Source organism: Anopheles bellator, chromosome 2 (assembly GCF_943735745.2).
Source record: "Anopheles bellator chromosome 2, idAnoBellAS_SP24_06.2, whole genome shotgun sequence".
In the NCBI taxonomy this organism is placed as follows: Eukaryota; Metazoa; Arthropoda; class Insecta; order Diptera; family Culicidae; genus Anopheles; species Anopheles bellator.
The window spans coordinates 7,585,213-7,606,119 of NC_071286.1; the positions used below are offsets into that span (position 1 = coordinate 7,585,213).

The following is a 20,907-nucleotide window of genomic DNA, read 5'->3' on the forward strand; positions in this document are numbered from 1 at the left end:
TTCGTAGCGCCGCCTACAGAACGAACTTTGGGTGATGATATGCGTGTAGCTGAGGCACTTTACAGAGGTGGTTCAAATACTGTCCACCAGCGTTTACAAAACATGCTGGTTGGCCTCACAACGAGAGGCCACCCTTTTTGGTGGGTGAGTGGGTATTGCACACTTCGTGAGCTGATGAATAAGAATTTATCGATGAACATCTTACATTGAAGAAGATTACGACGCCTTTGGAGAAATTCTTTCGACGAACCATTCTCTTTTGCAGTTAATCTGATGCTTTGGAAATTCGCCGTAAGAGACGCGGATTCCTATATTTAGATGGTTCAGCGTAACTTGATGACGTGTTGACGTGTTTGTGTTGATGTTAAAAACACATGTTAGGTAGATCTTGAATGGAAGCGGCAGACAATATTTACTTGAAACTCCTTAAGAGATTTTTATATTCGTACTTTTCGAGAAGGAAATAATGTATCAAATGACGCTGCTCAACTGTCTAATGTATGACCGTTTTTTTTCGAACAAGTTCCTTCGCAGAGCCCGCTCAGGCAGATACTTCCAGCCAGTATTAGTCAACAAATGCGCAAGCCTATCTCACAAAAAAGAAAATGGGAAGGAAAGCAACAGTAAACAACGGAACGTAGATCAACACACAACGCAATGCTCGTTAGGACGCATGACAGCGTGGATAAAGGAGTTCTTGAGGATATGAATTTCGTAAATCAACCAGACATTCGCCCACACGAAGTGGATCATAAAATGCCAGCATCCAAACCCGTATGGTTTCAGGCCTGTAAGGTGAAAGAAAAGCTCACAACGCGTCTCTTACACTGACCTGAAATAAGGAGCCAAAAGAAACACTTAAAATTGTGTGGACGCTATGAAAACACTCTCCGAAATATGCGTCCTTGATAAAAACTACGCAAAAAAGGGGAAGATATCGTAAATTGTCTGACCCAAAGTAAGATACCTAGGCAGACTGGAGAGAATGCAAACAAAACGAAGAAATGCAAGAATGTCGTTATTTACTGCGGTGGAATCTGGAATCCTTTCTCAATTCCTGCTGGATTGAAATTGTTTGGTTTGGGCCAAGCCGCGGAATCGACTATAAATAAGAAATGGGCAATAAACTTAAGACGGATTATTGAGCCGAACGTCAGGGTGTTAAAGTTTTTTTATTAGGAGGTTCTACAGTTCGCATGGAACAACGTAGTGTTTAATGTTGAAGGGGGTATTCGTCTTGGGTGGTAGTTAAACGTCATTTTGGCCTAGAATCAAGCACCGCTTCGCGGAGGCTCAAAAATAACATTGCTCGGGTCTGCGTGTTGCCACCTTATACTTCCTTGACAATCAATCTGGGACAATATAAAGAATCGATAACGAGCCCAAAGTGGTCAAATTGTGTGTACCTTCTGCGTTAACGTCAGATAGTGAAATGTGTTTCCCAACATCTACCATAACTTTGGTGGTTGCAATTAGCAATACCGCAGCCATTCAATGTTTGTTAGCAGAGTCTACCAGTCCCAGGACCGCGTCTTAGTAGTTGCCACTTTTTTGTCACAGTCCGTTTTTTCCTTCGGTCCACGTTCCAGCCTTCCTTCGGTCTTATCTTGCCGCGAGATGAAAAGTCTCCCGTTTGGCAAAGTTTTTCGTACGCAAAGTTTTCCGGTTTGTGCGCATACTTTTAACCCGGAACCCGGCGGTGCGACGTCCTTTTCCCGTCCAATCGGCACCAATCTCGGAATGGTAAATTGTGTTCAGCAGCGAAAGGCAGGAGCAGCCACGAAGTAGCCACGAAGATAACATTTATCACTGCAACGACGTATCGCCGGGACCGCTCGGAATCTTGTTCAAAATCGGTTCCGAGCGTGTCACGGAACAAACTTGGGGGTTGCTTGGGGAGGGCGAGAGCGAGCCGCTGCGGAACCGTTGCCCGGTGCCAAGAAACATGCGTTTGGTCTTTGACCCACCCTAGGCGACGGCACGGGATCGCTTTTCGATTGCTCCGATTGTCGCAGGCACCGTGAACCGTTCCGGCTCCGTGTTGTTCGCTCCATTTCGGCGAACATGTTTTATGTTGGACATTTCAGTCAACCGGACACGCTATCGGCCCGCTCCGACGCAATGTTCCGAATGTTGCTAGATCCTCGTTCTCTCTCTCGCTCTCTCTCATTCTCTCTTTGCCTCGAGCATTCTATTTGTAGCGCCGGTGGAAAACACTTTTCTGATGTTTTTCCTCCCTTTCTTTGGGGGGGCGCTTTGGTGTTGCTTGGCCTCTATTTGTAATGCTTGTTTACTTCCCCCGCGCTGCTTGTCCGACCGCCACCGTGGCCGGCACGGAACGATGTCATCGGCAACAAACAATCAGCAATCACAAGCTCGCCCACCGACAGCATAAAAGGGTGCCACTGGCCAGCCTCTGTGTGCTGGCTGTGTCGCTGAGAGTTGCTAATGGCTTAGTGTTTCCACGGGACTCCAACCGAGCACCGGGCGCCATGGAACGGGTGGACCAATCAATCGTCAGTTCAAACGGTTCAATGTTTTCCTTCCATTAAGCAGCCACCACTGCCACTGGATCGGCGTCGGGGTTTGTGGCTTACGATAAAATGTCCACCCTAAAGTGCCAGGCACCATCCAGGGAGCAGCGGAAAACAAATCGTCGTCCGGACGTCGAAGTCGTAACGGCACCGATTGAATCAGCTGCTCTCGAGAAGTCGTCGTCGTCGTCGTCTGCGAAATTCGATTGTCCGTCGGGAAATGATTATCGGGGCCGCAGCAATGGATGGGAAAATAATCAATTTAACATAAATCGATCTGTTGAACGAGATGATTATTTGCAGTGCCGTCGCACGGTGTCTCGAATTGCCTTCCGCTTTTCCTTCGCTCTCTCCTTCTCCTGGGATTAATGGGAAAAACAGCTACAACGAATCTTCTGTGCAACGAAAAACGCCATGAAACGCGGGGCCGTAACCAATCGGCAACTTGCGGCAGCTCGAAGACGTTGGGAAAATTCTTCCAACAGCTGCCCAGGGAGAGAATCGCGCCACTAACGACGCCGGAGCCGAGAATCTGCAATTGCAGCTCCTGCATTTCGTTATGACGTTCGCGTCGTTGGTCCCCAAGGAGGCGACAGCCACGGTCGTACACGGTACACCCAGCTCAAAAGTCCACAGTTTTATGCTGCTGACGCGAAATTATCCCACCCGGAGCAATAGCCGGACCGGGCTTTCGGAAAACTTCCCGTTTCCGATCTTGATTGCGGGCGAACCCGGGACAGCCCTGGGACACCATGGGCTGGCTGGCGGACGGATTGTTAGCGGACTTTGGGGAGATATTAGCATAATTATGGGCCACAACATGGGTAGTTCTTGGCATCCGGGGGGGAGAGGCGAAAAGTTAACAATTTAAACGCTCATTGACAGATGAAATGTTTACCGAATTGGCCGAGTCGAGCCGAGAACCGGACGTCTGCCCAACGTCCGGCCGCGGTTGGCAGTTGAATTAAGGACGCAAAGTTTACTGTTCACACTCCGTTGCCGTAATGAACGAGACGTTCCATTATTTTATGTCCACCGCAACGTGGCTTTACGACGTGCTGATGACCCGTCGCTTTCGGTTGCAATTAATCTTCGCCGAAAAGAGGGTTAAAGTTTCGTCAAACCGCCAGCAAGTTGTCTCGCACCAAGCGAACGGCATCACAGTGAAGCGACCCATTCTTATTCAACGGGATTTTGGGCTTCTCTGGCGCAGAAACGGTGCCAAGTTAATAATGACTTCAAATCGCTCGAAAAGTCAATCACTATTTCAATCTTCGCACGCGGGCGCGATACGGTGTCGGGTCAACCAAGAAGAAAGATGCCGGCCCAAGACGATCGTGAGCTGATTCGCGCTCGGGAAGTTAATAGAATGAGTAAATAAAATCCTCCACTTTACGGCACTCGACAACGCCAACGGCGACGATGGCTTTGTGTGGATGTATGTGGGGCCACCTCCTGGGTGGTTACCGGATGCTTCGCCGTTTCGCCTCGGTGACAACGATGTGGCCCATCTCCACACGACACATAAGTAAAATAAAGCAACTGCATGGGGGCAACTGGGGCATCAACGGATGGTAAATGGAGGCAAATAACAAAACTCACATTATTACGTCATAAATTTCCCACTTTAAAAGGTTATCTAAGACGTCCGCGCCATCGTTGTCGCCTTACCCGGGCCGGAGGGCCCAGACACACCAAGGATTAAGCTATCTCTGGTGTGTTGCCTAAGCTGTTTGTTTTTATTTTCAACCACCATCGCGGGAACGCGAGCGTAACCGGAAGTCGTCGTTTAATGTTTGCTCTTTGGCACATCGGCATTTAGTGGGTCGTGTCGGTCGCCCGCTCGCATCGAGTCGCTCTCCCAGATAAAGATGATGTTTTATGTCGCTGCGGGCGCTCAAGAATCGATTTCGGGGGCTCCCGCTTTAAAAGCTTATGGTGCACGGTTTCCGCTTTCCGGTGATGCCTCCGCGAATCGGTCTCCGGCGATTTCGGTCCGCCCGCAGGATTGTCGAGGAAGAAATTGAATCGAAGGATTGACCCGGCATGACTCCCCCAGGGGTTGGGTTTATGTTGAGCAAGGAGTTGAGTAGTAAAATCAATCACAGTGATTGCGATTGGACAAGTCACGAGTGGTAATGGTCGACACGGTAGATTGAACAGATTTCAATCACCGACAAATCAAATGACACTAAGGACCAAGAACACTTACAAGGGGAGCGTAAAAGTAGTTCAGTCAACCTGCACAGAACAAGGAGAGCTCATCAAACCGATGCAAATGTGTAATTATCATTCACCAGTCAGTGCGCCAGTCACGTTTGTTCGCCGGAAAGCGTGGGTACGGCTCATCAATTAATTACGATATGAAATATGCATTGTGCTCGAGTGCTCCGAGCTTCCCCCTGATGGGTTGGATATTATTAAATTCGCGGAATGATGCAACGAAAGGAACAAATCATCAACCATCGCCAACTCCCGGTCCCTGGATGGATTCACCAGTGATACGAAAATGGGGAGCCCACCGGGTAATTCCGTGCCAGAGGTTTTCGGCAGCAGAGCTGTGACTTTGATGTATCATTCATCAGTGGTTTCAGTGCATATTCGTCACGCACACGTGGTAAAAACGAAAGCTGAAACCTAACTGAAACTAGTTCTAAGCGCAGATTTTAATGTAGAAACTATTAAACCACGAAGAGACATATTAGTTTGGTGGTGCACGTAGTGGGCGCCCATGTGCGACCTTAAACCATGTAAAGGCCGCCCCATCGAGGGTCCCTAGGCTCCGGCAAGCATAAAACGCAGCCGATATCGCTTCCTGCTCGCTCGAAACGAGCGACCGTAATCACGCCGCCCATGCACGGCAGATTAAATTATGAATGATTTGTTATCGCGATAGATTGGCCTACAATGAGCAGCGCGTAATTGTGTTTTGATGTAATTTCATCCATTCCGCCGGCAAAGGCTTCCGGAAGTGGCCCGCGGGTGGTTCGTGTCCCCGTGTCCCGGAACGCCCAAAATGAACATCATTTAGCACATCGCGTAGGCTCGTAACGCAGCATCGGGCGCAAGAAGTGTAACCGATCTGCGGCACGGGTCCTGAAACGTGCTCATGAGTGTCCCGCTGTGTGCGATGGATTCGATTCCCGACCAAGGGCCTACGCCAAGCGGTACCACATTTATCTGCCACCTAACCGGGGACCCAGGGGACCGTGTCACCGGTACGTGATTTATCCGAACGGATCAATTTATTACTGCGCCCATCTAAAAGCCATCGGTGAGCATAACCTTTCCGTCACGGCCGGAGGATCACGGAGCAGCGAAAGAATAGTATCACTTCCACGCCGCCGTCGACGTAATGCAACTGCCTGCTGTTAAAAGGACCATCGTAACGCCGTAGGTAAGGATTCACAATGGCCCACAATGCTCTGCGTGGTGGTGTCGGCAGCAGCATATCGACGACACTAATCCCGGAGAAGAGTAATGCGAGTATCGAGGGGCATCGGATCGTCAAGATGTCAATTTGGCACGCTGCCTACCCATCGGTGGCCCAGGAAAACTCTCACAGTTATGATGGCTCTATCGGTGCTGTGAGTTCCAGCGGGAGCCATCGGAATGGCAAGATGCCTATAAAGATATGTCATCGGCTTCCGATACACTTCATCCCCGTCACACGGAACCTCCGACTCCGGCCGCGGCGTCGTTTAAAGTGCTCTCTTCGCTACTCGAACGTAATTGACGTAAACGGCTCTTTAATATGTTACGACCCGAAGGCGGCGAGTGAAGCGAGAGCAACGAAAGCCCCGGAGAATGGGGCAATGCTCCGGAAGGGCTCACGCTGGGGCCGAGGCTGGCAAATTGGTCCCCCGGTGGACGCGGCGCGTTTTCGGTGAATACTGCCGATACACGGTACCTATTGATTCGGGTGTATATTTAATCATTACAACGCTCCCGTTGCTATCGGCCAGCGCCCGGTGCCCTCTCCGGAATCCGTGTCCCGCCGGAATACTTTGGATGGCAAAAGTGATTTATCGTGGCACACCGAGGATCTCCCGATTGACACAATTTCGGGCAGCGATGGTTCGGATGGTTCGGATTTTAATCGCCGGAATCGGCTTCCGGTTCCGGCTTGGTTCCGCCCAGCACTCGCACGCACTCGCAGAGGGAGTTCCATTTCGGTGTCCGCGGGGCCCAAGGATTCCGGGGAATTCAATTACCGTGAAACAAAGCGAGCATGTCAAGCGTTAATGTTGCGCTGTAAAATGTCTTCAGTGACGCGCCGAGACAGAGATATTTGCTGCTCAACGATTCGGCACTGATTGAGTCGCCCGGGCTCCGGGGGGATCGGCAAGGACACCAGATTGCCGTTGATAAGATCATTAATTGACTTATGGTGAAACGCCAACGATCCGCACAGGCGAGAGCAATGGAGAATTACCCAATACGGCTCGGGGATGCTCCGCTTTCAAGTCTGTCGTTGTTAAAGCTGAAAGCTTTTCTTGCCGCATCTGGCAAGAAATGAGGAATTCAACGAAAACCAAGGATTCATGTGGAACCAAGCCAGGGCCTCGGATTCCGAGCTGATGCATCCGGTTCTGTGCGATGCAAACAATAAGCATGATATTTGCTTATTAATAAAATTTCATTTCATTTCTCGTGAGCCAACCTCTTCCGAGGCCTTTTCTCGGCCCGTTCCAAGATCGATTGAGAATGGGAGCACAAGAAAGCACGGTGCCCTGTTTTCCCGTCCCACGGGTCGCACACAACGAGGAACCACTCGGTTCGGAGCCGGCAGTCGTTGGCAGTGCAAACATTCCCTTCCCGAGTTTTCCGGTTCACATTTGCAATTTCACCGTCGAGAGGGAAGCGAAAAAAAACACGGCCAAAGCGAACCAAACTTCCCCAGCAATCGCAATCGAATGAGGCGTGTAGAGGCAACATAACCGAACCGGCTCGTTGCTGATTGAAAAACCGAATTTACACACCGATTTCCACAGCAAATCCCCGGCCCCGGATTCGGAACGAGATCCGAAACAGAGAGATTTTAACATCCTTTACCCACGGCACAATCTGCTTTAGCCATTCGGATTGATTTAATTCCAAACACATTAACCACGGAGCCAAACATATTGATGCTTCCCCCGTTTCCGTTTCGTCGGTTTGTGGTCGGTTTTAGGGCACGCGACAACGAACCCTTCGAATCGTAATCAGCTCGTACCGGGCGGTAGGTTTAACGGTACAACGCTCGGAACCGATCGTACTTATTTCGATAACTCAAACACTTTCCGGTAGCGTTGTTATTGTTTTCAGCTCGACTATTGCGGCTCCGATTGCCACACGACTCCGAACTGCCTGACGCAAGTGGCCTTTTGGAGCCATTTGAAATCGTCCAAAGCCTGGGGGCGAAGTTTACAAAATGGCTCCACACGGGGCCACAGCCGTCCGGGGGGGCATCAAATATGCAGAGCCGGCATGAATACATAATCGGCCGCCAGCCGGGGCCGGGCAGCTGCATTCCCGGACCACACCGAAACCAAAGACGGCCGAAAGTCGGCTGCGCAAAACCGGGCCCGGGCCGTAAATCGTGCATTTGCTGGCTGGGTTTCCTTCCCCTGCTTCCCGGGAAAGCTGGCGAAACGCAAAAAATCGCGTGGACCCGCCAGCGACTGTGTTGCGAATATTTGAGTGGGCCACCCGGGCTGGTAGTCGCGGTGGGCGTCCCCTGAGTTACGGCTAAACCGATCCGGCATCCTGCCTGCCCCGTAGGCCGTGGGCAGTTTTGGTCACGCTTCGTTGGGAAACCTTTTCGGAAGCCGGAGGCCGGTCGAAACAGTGAACCGTTGAAGAAAAAATAGAAAGAGTTCTGAGCGAAAAGGGTTGCCTGTAATCACTCACCAATTATTGTAAGATTAACGACACTATTTCTAGTCTGCGCTACGATGAAGTCGACCCGACACCGGTACAGGCCGCTGTCCGTTTCCCGGACGTTCTGGACCGCCAGCTCGCCCGGCTGCTTGTCGAACAGGAAGTACGCCCGGTCACCGAACATCGTGTCGTCCGACCAGCGCTTCGCGGACGTCACGTCCCGTCCTCGTGTGTCCGCACTGTTGGGAAGATGGAAGTGGAAGAAAAGCGATAGATCAGATCAGGGTGGCCGAAATTGGGCGAAAGTTATGCTATCGGTAGGAATTAATCTTGAAGGTACTAAAGTCCCTGAAAAAAATGCGAACGCACCGTCATCCTACTTTTTTACTATTTAATGTGATTTGGGGTGCTTTGGGGGGAAACAAAAATGAAAAAGATACTAAAAGTATCCTCATCGAAATAGTCAACACATTCTGCACACTAAAACGTGTTTGTTCTCATGTTGTTGTTGATTCGAATGTATTACTCCGGAAAACTGTCGCGATGGTCAGGTTTGAGGATTAAATATGGAAACATTTATTATCCCTCAGCCCCAGCACGATATTTTACGCCCCAATAACAATGTATGGACATATTTTGTGGCTCGAATCATAAAAAATAGAATCGTATCCATCTTTCATTGGCAATGCCGAGGTTACTGTCAGTGAACCAAAGCGCGTTGCGTGAGTTTTAAAATGTTTTCCCATCGTCCCAGTCTAGAGTAAATCGCCCGGCGACCAACTTTGAAACTTCAAGCACTCAAGCTAAAGGACACCCCGAAAAGGGCCTCCACGGACTTTTCGGCGACAAATCCTTAAAAATGCCACAACAAATCTGAACAAATCTCGATCACGTCCGAGCCAGACACTAGGCAGCTCGGCGAGCTCGTGTGGCCCTTTAAGACGCATCGAGCCGGCCGGTTCTCGGCAGTGGCAGAGAACTTTGGCCGAACTTTTGCTCCCACCGGACGTAGGTTGAGTCGTAAAAAAAGAGACACGCCAACCGGGATGATGAATTATTTATCTGCACCTTCTTCACGGCAAAGTCCTCGCCGGGGCGTCGGGCTGGCCCATTGCAACGAAACTTGGACTCCTGGTGACGTACGCGCGCAACAATGCGACCGACGCAAAACATGATCTGCATAATTGATGAAGAATTGATTGAAGTGTTGCGAAACGTCCAACGGGCGGGTGGGTGGCTTTCAACACCTCTCGATCCTCGGGATGACCTACCTTCACGCGCCCCGGCCGGGGCGCGTCATTTTCATTGCGTCATTTCGATTGACTTTGGCCGCTCACAATGGTACGTGATTATTTATTTACATCTCGCCCTTGTGGTGGGCCTTGCCGCTGGCAGTTTCTGTTCACCCAAGCCACCAGAAACAATTGATCGACGGCCAACAGGCAAATGGGCTTCAAGATTCGATTTGCGGAACCGAACGGACAGCCGTTTTCGGGAGCGTCTTGGAAACACAGTTTGCTCTCGCCAAGCGCCGATCGTGTTGTTGGCGACGAATTAATCATTGTTTGCGCTACTAAACGAACCATTCAACGACGAATTTATTAGCGCCGCCCGTGATTTGGGTGGCGATGTGTAATGAATTTTGTTCGCTCCATAATGAGATTAGCGATTTGGGGGTTCGGATTTTTTGCTGCTCAACCCAATAGGGTTCCCAAAAATGGTGGTCCTTTTCCTCCAATCAGTTGCGCACGCAAACGAACCGCAACCGCAATTTAAAATTAAATTTATTTGCCAAGCGCAGCAAATAACAACGGGCTCAAAATGAATAATTTATTGTTTCACGCACACTACAAGCGCACGTCAACGGGTTTTGCGGATCCTGCGCTCAATTATGAGCGTTCATTTCGCTGCCGAAGAGGTCCGACCAAAACCGGTGGGCTCGAGTCTGATTTACATTTAATGGACGCCATTAATCCTTTTGTGATGCGCTGGCTTATCCCGCAATCTGAACAATCAAAATCTTGCATCGTAAGCCGCCGGCAGCAAAAAGCCACCATTTCCCGGAGGAAGCCGGGCTTACGTGCTCCGAGGCACCACTCCGAATGTGCATCGACATCCACAGGATTACTCCTCTCGAGCTCAAAACTCCACCCGGGCCCAGCAGTTGGCAGGCTCGGTTTCTTGTTTTGTTAGCGCGACCGTCCCGGCGCGCCCGTCAGTACGATACGTAATCAGCTTACCTGTATATGGGTGATCCTTTATCTTCCCGGTACCAGAGCACCAGCACGACATTGTCGGCCGGCTCCGGTGTGCTGACGTTGCACGGCAGATAGATTGTCTCTCCGACCAGCGCCTCCATGGAAACGGCAGGAACTGCAACAGAAAGAAAAGGGATATGCGCGAGGCGAGAGTTAAAAACGAGCTTCCAGAATAAACTCCGGCACCGACTACTGTCACTGGCGTCATCGTCACATCGCACGCGATTTATGTCAATATTTTGCGTCGTCTGTTGGCCAACATGCGCGCGGGCGGGAAGCTGCTGGGGTGGGCACCCCACCGGGATTCTCATTTTTTACTTCGATCGCAGCACCATCCCCAGCCACCAAAAAGTACCCCCAAACGAACGGCCGTTCGTTATGCATATTACATCCGATTGTTTGTTTCGCTGTTCGAAAGGACTCTCCGATCCGCGCGGTCCATTGCTGGGTTTTTTCCTCCGATTGTCTCTTCCACGAAACGGTGGGAATGCTGGGTTTCGGTTTCGCCGCTGGTCGCCGTGTCGCATGCGATTGTTTTTCTGGACGTACGAGATTGTATTTTCGGTTCGCGCCGTGTCACGCCGGCGTTTAGGGATCACTCACGGTGATGTGTAGAAGGAGCCTGGCGCAAAAAAAAACGCCGAGTGCCAGAGGCCGAGATAAAAGATTCATGCAACGAAACTCGAATGAATATTCAGCGACTCCCGGGCAACGGAATCACCTCATGCGGTGGAGCCTTCGCCTCTCCCGCACCGTGTTGATGAAGTCCGCAGCCACGCACAGTCACAGTACGCAGCCAGCACACAGACACACGTGATACGTTCCGGGGAACACGAGAACGTGCCCGACTTGTGTTTTGTGGGCCCTCGGCGATAGCTGCGAGCTTGGGTCGGAAAAGCGTCCACTTCCGGAGCCCACGCTGGTGGAAAGCTCCCCGCTGGAGGCTCAAATGAAGACACGAGAGTGTTGGGTTGCGGCCTGCCGGAATGTGTATCATATTGAAAGGGACGTTCGTTAGAGGGCAGAAGATAAAAACAGGCTTCTGTACGACCACTCACTTCGCAAACGAGGCCACGGGTCGCACCGGAAGCCCACCTTTGGATGGCTCGAAAAAAGCCTGGGAAAAAACGAGGGAAAGCTTGGTCGTGGTTGCGGTATGCAGGGGTGCGTCACGTATGAACCCAACCGGAGCTGACCGGATAACGCTCGAGTTGTGAGGACCGCATGGGGCCGGACCGGATCAGTAACTGGCTGGCCCCGCTGGCCTTCGCTGCCGATTGGCGGCGCGTGGTTTGAAGGATGCCCATTTTTCACGTGGTGGAAAATGTCTGAATTTCCACCCTCTGCTTCTGTCTCGCTTGAACGGCCGTGTGTGCCGTGCCGATGGTCAGCCAGTTAGACGTATTTGAGATTAAACGGGGGCTAATTTTGCGGTCCTTTACCGGCCCCGTTTACGGCGCGCTTAACGGACTCGGAGGACTTTTTGTGTACTTTCTTCAGCCCATCTCCGCTTTTCTCTCTCCCTCTCACTATTGCGTAGGATTTACGGCGGATTTGGTTTATTTTGATACGCTTCTTTTTTCCGGTCGCTCCACACTAACACGCTCGATCGTGATCCTCGTCAGGCTGAAGGGACTTGAACTCTGGGGTCGCGTGTCAGGTCCTGTCGGTGGTTTTCGTTTGCTTTCGTTTGCTTTTTTCTCTCACCACGAAAGCACCCAATTTCCGTGGGTTTTCATTTGAAAGCAGAAAGACTGCAAAAAACGGCAAACATAAATGTTGCAAAACGTTGCCGGCCGGCGCTATCCAAAGAGCAACAAAAATAGAAACAAACCCGCATGGCCCGACCCAGTGTTTGGAGGTGCGCTAACGCCTGCGAATGTTTTACTGTTTAATCATACCCGGGGTTTTCAGCATCGCGATGGCGTGCGAAATAAACCAGGTACACGGTAAACGCGGTACACACAAAACCCTCAATCCAAACAAATGGACGAAAAGAAAAGGGAGGGCCGCTAACTGCTATGCAAAACTTTTGCGAGCATAAAACATTTAGACAAATGGGGGGCCAGTTTTTAGCGGGCGGTTCGCTATGCTACACCGAAGTGCCCACCAGACCCACCACCGGGAGCCGTTCGGTTAGAAGTTGTAAACTAGCCGCAGTCAAAGATAAGCTCGCTGAGTCGCTGAGTACGAATCCGCCCGAAGGTTGCCGCTGATTTACGGTCGCAGATACGCAGGGATGCTGCTGCCGCGGCTGCTGGTCCCGTTTTTGCATGTGCCGACACGCTGGAAAGTTAGTTAGTTTAATTTATTCACCTTTGCGTGAACGAACGCATTGTCGCCGGGGCAAAATGTTACAGTCATCGTGCTGCGTTCTTTCATTTGAACAATTAAATTTGGCGCACACATTTTATTGGTTGCGTTTTTATGGAATGGAAGACATTGTGACTGTAGGAGAATGTTTCTCTTTTTGATTCAGTTAGGAGACACAGAATAGAGTTTATTTTTGTTTTTAGAAACAGGAAGCAGAGTTGGAGAACTCTACCAGGTTTCCCGAGTAGGCTGCCGAATACAAGTGCAGAGCCAAATACAAGCGTTATATCATAAAAAAAGAATGTGAAGGCGAAAAGAGAACAACGAAGCAACAAACCGAAAAGGTGCACGCTCACGAGGAACGGAAACGTACGGAACAACGCAACAGGACAAAGGACAAACACACAAAAGCCAAAACCTCACCAAAAATTCGAAATTCGTTTCGATCTCTTGAAACCGAATGAAGTTAATGAGCAACGCAAAAGAAAAAAACGCATTTTGACAATATCGACCTGTCGCCATAAAACCTATAAAGAATGGTGAAGAGGGTCACAGCTCAGAAAAGGGTCGCTGACATAAGAATATCTAAGAATTGAATGAAGAATATATAGAATCATAAATTTGAACTTAACGTCCGGACATCTAGTGCGAGTAACTGATCGACCAGTTGACACGAACGAACATACAAAAGGAGAAGAAAACCATAAAACCGGCCGTCATAAAAGTAGAGAGAAGATAGACCAAAGATATCCAGTAGAAAGAAGATAAAGAGACATAATTCGGTGGTGAAAGGTGGAACGAAACTCGAAAACAAGAGTCGCCCACACTAGACCAAGAAATCCTCGCCTTCTCAGTCCTGGATAAAAAAATCAACTGAAAAGAATAAGGAAAGAAAAGGAAGAACTGAACTCGATTAAAAATAAAGGAAAAAAAACCATAAGAAAGAGAAAGAGAGAAAACAGAATCAAACCACAGAAATAATAAACACCATACTGCAAAGTATGAAAAGGGAACCAAGAGTAGGGCAGGTATCTAGCCTGACTCTCGAAGTCAACAAACCAACAGCCCCAGAAGCCAACTCGCCAGTCAACCATCGGCCAACGACGCGCTCAACCAACCTCAACACTGTGGAACCAGCCCGGCTCCTCGTCGAAGGATGGGCCCTACAACTGTTTGAAGCTGCATTAACACTTCAGCGGACGAGAAGACTGGCGCTCTTGGACAACCCACAGAACACTGTTCGTGATAGGCAACTGGATGTCCGGCTCAAATTGGATGGAAACCATCTTCAACCATGAGGAAGCAGCGATCGGATGTTAGTCGATGATAGCATAGATTTCTTGTTATGGAAGTGCATAAACCAAACAGCACGACCACAGTCCACGTCCTGTCGTAAAACAGAGTCTCTCTCAATGGACACGTTATGTCAATCAAGCTCAAGCACCCTTACAGACCACTGAAATCGGTGGTTTATTAAAAGAAATTCGGATGGAACGAATTCCGCGGAACTCATTATTAGCGCACATGCAAATGCAGGATTCGAAAAATACCCCGACATACAATTAAGAAACGGTAAACAACTTAGGTCAAATTGTTGAATGGGATTTCGAAGTGTTCACTTTGTAAAGGATCAGTTCTTACTGAGAATAAAGTAACACAAACACAATTTCGGCACAGAAGCTTACGGCGCGTATTTTTGGCGCCTTTACATAAAATCTTCATCTAATATCTTTCAAGTGAATCTTTCTTTTCAAAATTTTCTAAAATTAGAGGAATAAAATTGTTGTTGCCGTATAAGAAGAAGAACACGTGACCGTCACTAATGGTAGAATAATGTTGCCCATTCCGTAAGCCCAATACCACCGTGCCCTATTTAACCGACCACTCAGACCTTAGTTACCACGTCGCCTACTTTTAAACAACCGTTTTAGAATGGACAGCCATCGTTCGGTTTAGACATTATTCTCGATCACTCCATCACCGACCGTGCACCGATGATATCCTTTTCGGCATGTGTTCTTTTGCCCCATATTTCAATCGTTTTCTTTTTTTTTTACTACAACTCCACCATCGCCATAGTCCAGCACCCCTGCAACGAGTGCAATTGCGCAATTTCAATATCGATATGCAATGTTTTCCAATTGGCTTCGACCCGTTCGGTCTCAAATGGCCGGGTTCATAGGTCGAGCCGAGCCCGCTCGTCGTCGTCGAGCCGAGATGGCTTCATGTATCATTTCAATTTTGCATGCCATATTTTGTTTCGCTTTTTTCTCTGGTTTCTCTGGTCACGATCTACGATATCGACAGTGGCCGGGTTTCGGTGATGGCAACGGCATTCCGGGGGTCCGCGGTTCGGCGGAACTGGTTCCGCCAAGCCACCCACAAAAACGGACACGAAAGGACCGGAAAAATATGGCTCAAAATTGGAACCAGATAGGTGAAGAGAGTGAAGCAAAGAAAAACACATAAAACCCCGTCCCACCGTTTGCTATTTGAAATGGAAATGCGAAACGAAGTGCCGATACAGTGGTGGCCAAACGGTTGAACGGATAGCCGGAATAACAAATTTATCCGAACGCGGCCACCCGCGGCGCTGCCATGGGCACCGGGGCCAGCCAGGATTCGGATATTATGTTACCGGGATCGGCATGATCGATGGAGCCGAGCCCGAGTAGTGTGAGGTACTCGGCTGGCGGTGAAAAAATGGGAATCCATCCACAGCGTCCGTACGGACGGATGAATGGATAGAGCGGATCGAGATGGATGGGCCCGGTCGGGCCGAATCATATGTTTAGTTATGCTGACGTCAGCGGTGCGCTCATAAAAACGGCCGGATAGCCTGCCCGGCCCGAGCCGTTCCATTAACTTTTCGGTTGCACGCATTTCTCTTCGCCAACCATCCAAAACTAGGCTGGAAGCGCCAGCGAGCCAGCCACCGGAAAGGACCAGCCGGCCGGCCGGCCGATGGTCCAAAATCATGCTCGCTCGTACAATCAGAGCGTATTACTGAAATTACAGTGATTTTTACGACGCCCTCGGAACCCACGACAGATGACTGGACAGAACCGGGCGGTCCCGGCCGGTCCGATATGGTGCCTGCCGGGCCGCGGTTGGCTGGCTTGCCCGATCCGAACACACCACGGACTGCACAACATGAAACAATTTGCCCCTTCTAACCTGGCCGGCAATAAATATGGTGAAATAAATATCATCCCAATTGGCATGCTGATGCATGGTTTATTTATCGGTAGCATTACAAAAGGGGTAGCGCCCCCGGTGGGTGGGGTGGGGCAGCGGGTGGTCCCACTCCAGCGGACCGACCAGAGAGTACGGGTGAGTTATTTTGAATGATTGCACGGCGCAGCATAGCGCGCGGGTGCGGTCGGACTTCCTTTTTTACGATTAGTGCCCACCGTGCCCGTAGGGGTTTGATGATGTTTGCATTTGCGGAACCACAATAAAAGCGCATAAAATCCGGCCCCGGGGTCGGGTTGGATCAAATTTAGATTTGTCATCGTTCGACCGAACCAACGAGGCTCGAAATGAGAAATAATTGAACATATTGTTCGCTGACGGCTTCAAGCAGTGTTCGATCGGTGTCCAAATGAAATGTGGCCAATTTGGGAAATTGTAAATTTGAATTCTATTGTTTTTTTTTCTTGCCGACGGTGCGACTCGAACGTATTCATACTCAAAATAAAACTTTTTTTTTATGTCCTTCCCAGGCACTCCCATTTCATGTCAGTCAAACATTTTTTTGCGACCGATTCCTGACTGTCTGAGCTCCAGCTTAAAGAGACGCATAACGTCGAGGGGCAAACAAAATCGGAGTGCGGAGAAAAACTCCGACCAACAATACGGCCCTTAATGAGCTTCCTGGTCAATCAGTGCTCAGCACAGCGACGCTGACGGATATCCTCTTTGGCGGGTGTACCATGTCGCACTGAACTGAATTACGGCCGTGGCCGTGAAACAATTCGCGGGATGTGGAATTTTTAAGTGACGGTCTCTCGCTCACGCGCAAACGCTCCCTATCTCTCTCGCTCTCTCTCCCTCCCTCAGAAAGAGGTCGATTTGATGTGGCATCAGTGCCGCAGACGACACGTGATCGTCACCCGCAGGGCCTTCGGATAGACAATTGACGAAAGTGATTTGCATTCGGGATGTCCAATAAATGACGATAATACCGAAATCATGTCACGGAAGCAAATCTAATTTATGTCATTACGCTATCGGTTGGCAGCCGCACACCCCGCAGGGTGACGTTTGGCTGATGGGCCGGAGAGTACGGAGTTCAGCCGGTCACACCGAGCATATGGGCGGTTTTTTGTGCCATTCCCATTGCTGACGGCCAGCTCCACACGACGGTATCTGTGTGTGGCGCTATTTATCACCGCCGTCCACCAACAGATTGGCTGGGACGATAATGATTTTATAGTGAGTTCTCTAATGCAAATTATCACCAGCCTGAGGTGGGGTTCGGTGCGGTGTGACCGATGGCACGCGTGCTGTGATTTTAATGCTAAACACTGACAAGGCGGGAAGTTGAGCTCCAGCGAAGCAGAGTTAATCCGACGCGATTGAGAATCCATTTTCAGCTTCATTTATGGGATGGCCTTTTTGGGGGAGCATTTCTCACCATCGCCAGGCAACCGGCTGCGAAACCCGACACCCAGCTCCATCTATTTCCTTATCTCGCTTTTTTTTGCTTCCGCCTTCGCCGATTTTGGGGACGGAGAAAATAACCGAACCATCTCGGTTCCGCGATGGTAATGAACGGAAATATGTTTTCCGAGATATGCTTTCCCCGTGCTCGTTTGGGCACGCCACTCCGCCTAGCTGCGCTCAGCGAAATCACCGTGGAACGGCATCCTTGCGACACAGGGTTTCGCCATGAAAATTCTCCACGCAAAATCGTCAGATTCGTTTTTACGGGCGAATCATTCGTTCTCGCCATTAAACATGTTCCTGCTGGCTGGCGTTTAGTACTTCCCTTCTCCGTCTTTTTAGTTGGTCTCCTTCAAGGGTTCGCGTCTCTGTTTATCCAATTTTGGATACTTTTTGCTTCTTCACGCCCCAAACCGCGATATGGTAGACAAATTGCAAAACCATGATTACGATTATTATTCGCTAACCGAAGGCCCTTTCGGCGGGTCCCTGGCCTGTGTTCCACAGGATGTGATTTTCGCATTTGGAATGCAACCAGCCGAGTCCCTGGTTGGAGTCGCTGAAAGCAACATTCGCGCCCCGGGTTGGCGGCAATGGAGACGTTTCGCGTTGCGGTTCGCAGCTCAGGCTCCCCATTCCGGCGTGCATCGCGCTTTCGCGCCAAATCTAATGGAAGAAACTGATAATCACACCCCGAATCGAACCGCCAGCTCGGTGTACTCGGTCGGGTTTCGCGAGAAATGTTGGCGTGATTTCGGCATCATCCCGGCTGCTAGGGCTGCGCGAACTAATGGGTCCGTGGCCTTCGGTCCTTTTCTCCGACTTCCGCCGGCAGGAGCAAATGACGACAGTGCATCGATTTTCATGGCAGTGCTGCTTTCTTGCCGCCCGATTGACTGTGACTTCGATCGGAAATCGACCGTGGCAGCGGGTTGGACTCGCGCGGTTTGCGTGTGGGGCGTCTCGTCGGTGGAACCGTTCGTCGAAAGGGATTCCATTAGGGCGCCGGTTTATCGGTTCACTGGACCGGACTGGACCGGACGGACCCGGGTCGCTGCTGTGGTGCAAGCAAAACTAGTAAAATGATATCCGTTTAGGTCAAGCAGGGAGCCCACCCGGCCCGGGCCGGCCTGGCCCGCCCTGGGCTGCGGCTTCTGGATTCTAGTTAGTGAGGAATCATTTACGTCAGTAAAAGCATCAGACGCAGCATCAAAGTCAGTGCGCTGTGTCTAATCGAAGGGTTTCGCTACTTTTTGATATCCGCCTGACTGGCCCGGCTGTCGAGGGGCGAGATAATTTGTTTCCTCGCTTCCGTTACGCTGCCGATGGGTGTTTAAACGATGTCCTCACTGGCACTGGTACATTACTGGGCCGTTTCTTCCCGTTGAGACGCGACCGAAAAAACCGATACATTGCGAAGCTTTAATCCGTTGAAATTTGTATTCCCATCCTGGAGAGAAAGGTGTGCCGGTTTTATGGCCACCATTCGCTGGGCGCACCAAATCACTTCCAATCAATTGCCGACAGCTCTCCGCCGCAGCCACGGGCGTTTGCGGGCCACCGCCTTCTTTCCACGCCAGCAGCCGGCCAAACTAATTTTATGCATCAAAAGACATTTGCCGAGGCAGGGTCATTCCAGAAATTGAAAGGCCATCGTTTCGCAAGATTAGCTTCGGATCAGCATCGAAACCGGTCAGGGGTGGGGTGGCAGGCCATTCCGTAGCTTCCGGTGGCAATAAAACAAACCAACGGGAACCGTGTCCCGTTTGATTGGGCTTCTCTTGTAAAAACCCCAGGAACCCCAAAGCTTGGGCCGTTTTATTCCCTTCATTTTTAGGCCGTTTTTTGGTATGAAACCAGCCAAGAAGATCAGACGAAACCAAGGTAACCTTGGTGCGGGTTTGGTTTTCCAGTCCGCAGCCGGAACAGCGGTTCGCCGAATCGGTGTTGTGGGATAACGTCAACGGGGGTGACCGGCCAACGGAAATAACACACCCCAGCATGGCGCCCAGCCATGGCGGGCGCAGGTATGGTCAATTAAACTTGTCTTTGCCGGATTTGATGGGTTCTTTGATTCCATTTCATTTCGTTTGACCCAAGTGGCGTTGGCCGTTTTTGCTACCCCACGCCGAGCACTCCCGAAAGTGACCCAAAGTGTGTTTTTGCGAACACTGTCCCGGTGTCCCGTTTTTTTGTGCGTACGCCTCACCAATAAGCCGGCGCTGTCATCGTTTTTCGACTTTGACGAAGTGTGCACAGCAAAAAATTGACAAAACTTCGGACCGGAAAATAATACGATCCAATTAAAATATAATTAGGCCAATTTTCTCCGAGACGCCCTCAGCGTGGAGCTGGACACAGAGAGAACCGTCCGAAACACCTAAAAAGATAAATAAAAAAACCCGGTCCGGTTGGGGCACCCCCAAAAAGGACTTCGTGCCCCCGTTTTGCTGACACACGAGTGCGCCCGTCCACCTGGGGGCTGATTGGCACGAGGCGCACGAAAGTGAAAAAGAAATCCACCAACCCAGCATTCGTTCGTTTGAAGTCGGGATATCAATCAACAGAGGGACACGCGTGGGCCCCGTTCGGAAAGTTACGTCGAAAGTGGGGACCAAATTAAATAACTTCAGGCTGTTCAGCGGCGGCGTACGGCGAAGCGTTAAGACGAAAACAATCGACTCCCTCGGTGGGCGCAACACATGAAGCCGGGGAAAGATTACAACGCGAGCGACCGGGCCGAGCGCTTCAGTTGGGCTACAAAATAATGCTCCATCAGAAAGACATATTTGAGTGATTTTTAATCCTCTTCGTTACGGTCCGCTGTCACGTGTTTCGCATCGACGCGTCGACTGTCGGCCTCGAGGAGGACGAGGAGCACAGCGGCCATAGTTCGGCAACTTGGCCACGGAAGCAATCCACATGATAGGGGAATCAATTTATCGTCTTCGATTACGTCTTTCACCTTGCGCCCAGGGCTACCCAACCATCCGGGAGACCCTCCGAAGGTTCGAAGCCGTCGGAGTCGAACAACGCAAATTGGATTTTTCGGCGCACCGACCGCACCGGGACACGTTCGGGTGTCCTGGTTCGGGTAGGTTTTACTGCGTTTCTTTTTGTTTTAGTTGGGTTTGTTTCCAGCACCGAATGTTTACCCAAAAATGTCAAGTTACTCGACCACCCCGGGGGTGGCTCGATGACGTAAGTTATGTAGCAAACGTGTTTTAAATCGGCTTGTGCCGACTCCAAGTTACCGACAGGGCAAACGCAAC

At 50.4% G+C, this 20,907-nt stretch overlaps 1 protein-coding gene across 1 annotated transcript in view; it reads right to left on the reverse strand.

The window, feature by feature from the left end:
• The window catches only part of LOC131210533 (neural cell adhesion molecule 1), a 33,468-nt gene extending 22,707 nt beyond the window's left edge, over nt 1–10,761 (reverse strand). The window contains exons 1-2 of the mRNA XM_058203792.1: nt 10,637–10,761; nt 8,427–8,635 (exon numbers count right to left, since the gene is read on the reverse strand). Coding sequence (XP_058059775.1) covers nt 8,427–8,635; nt 10,637–10,755 — 328 coding nt within the window. The 5' untranslated portion in view covers nt 10,756–10,761. The remainder of the gene's footprint in view (nt 1–8,426; nt 8,636–10,636) is intronic.
• Nucleotides 10,762–20,907: the final 10,146 nt, after the last annotated feature.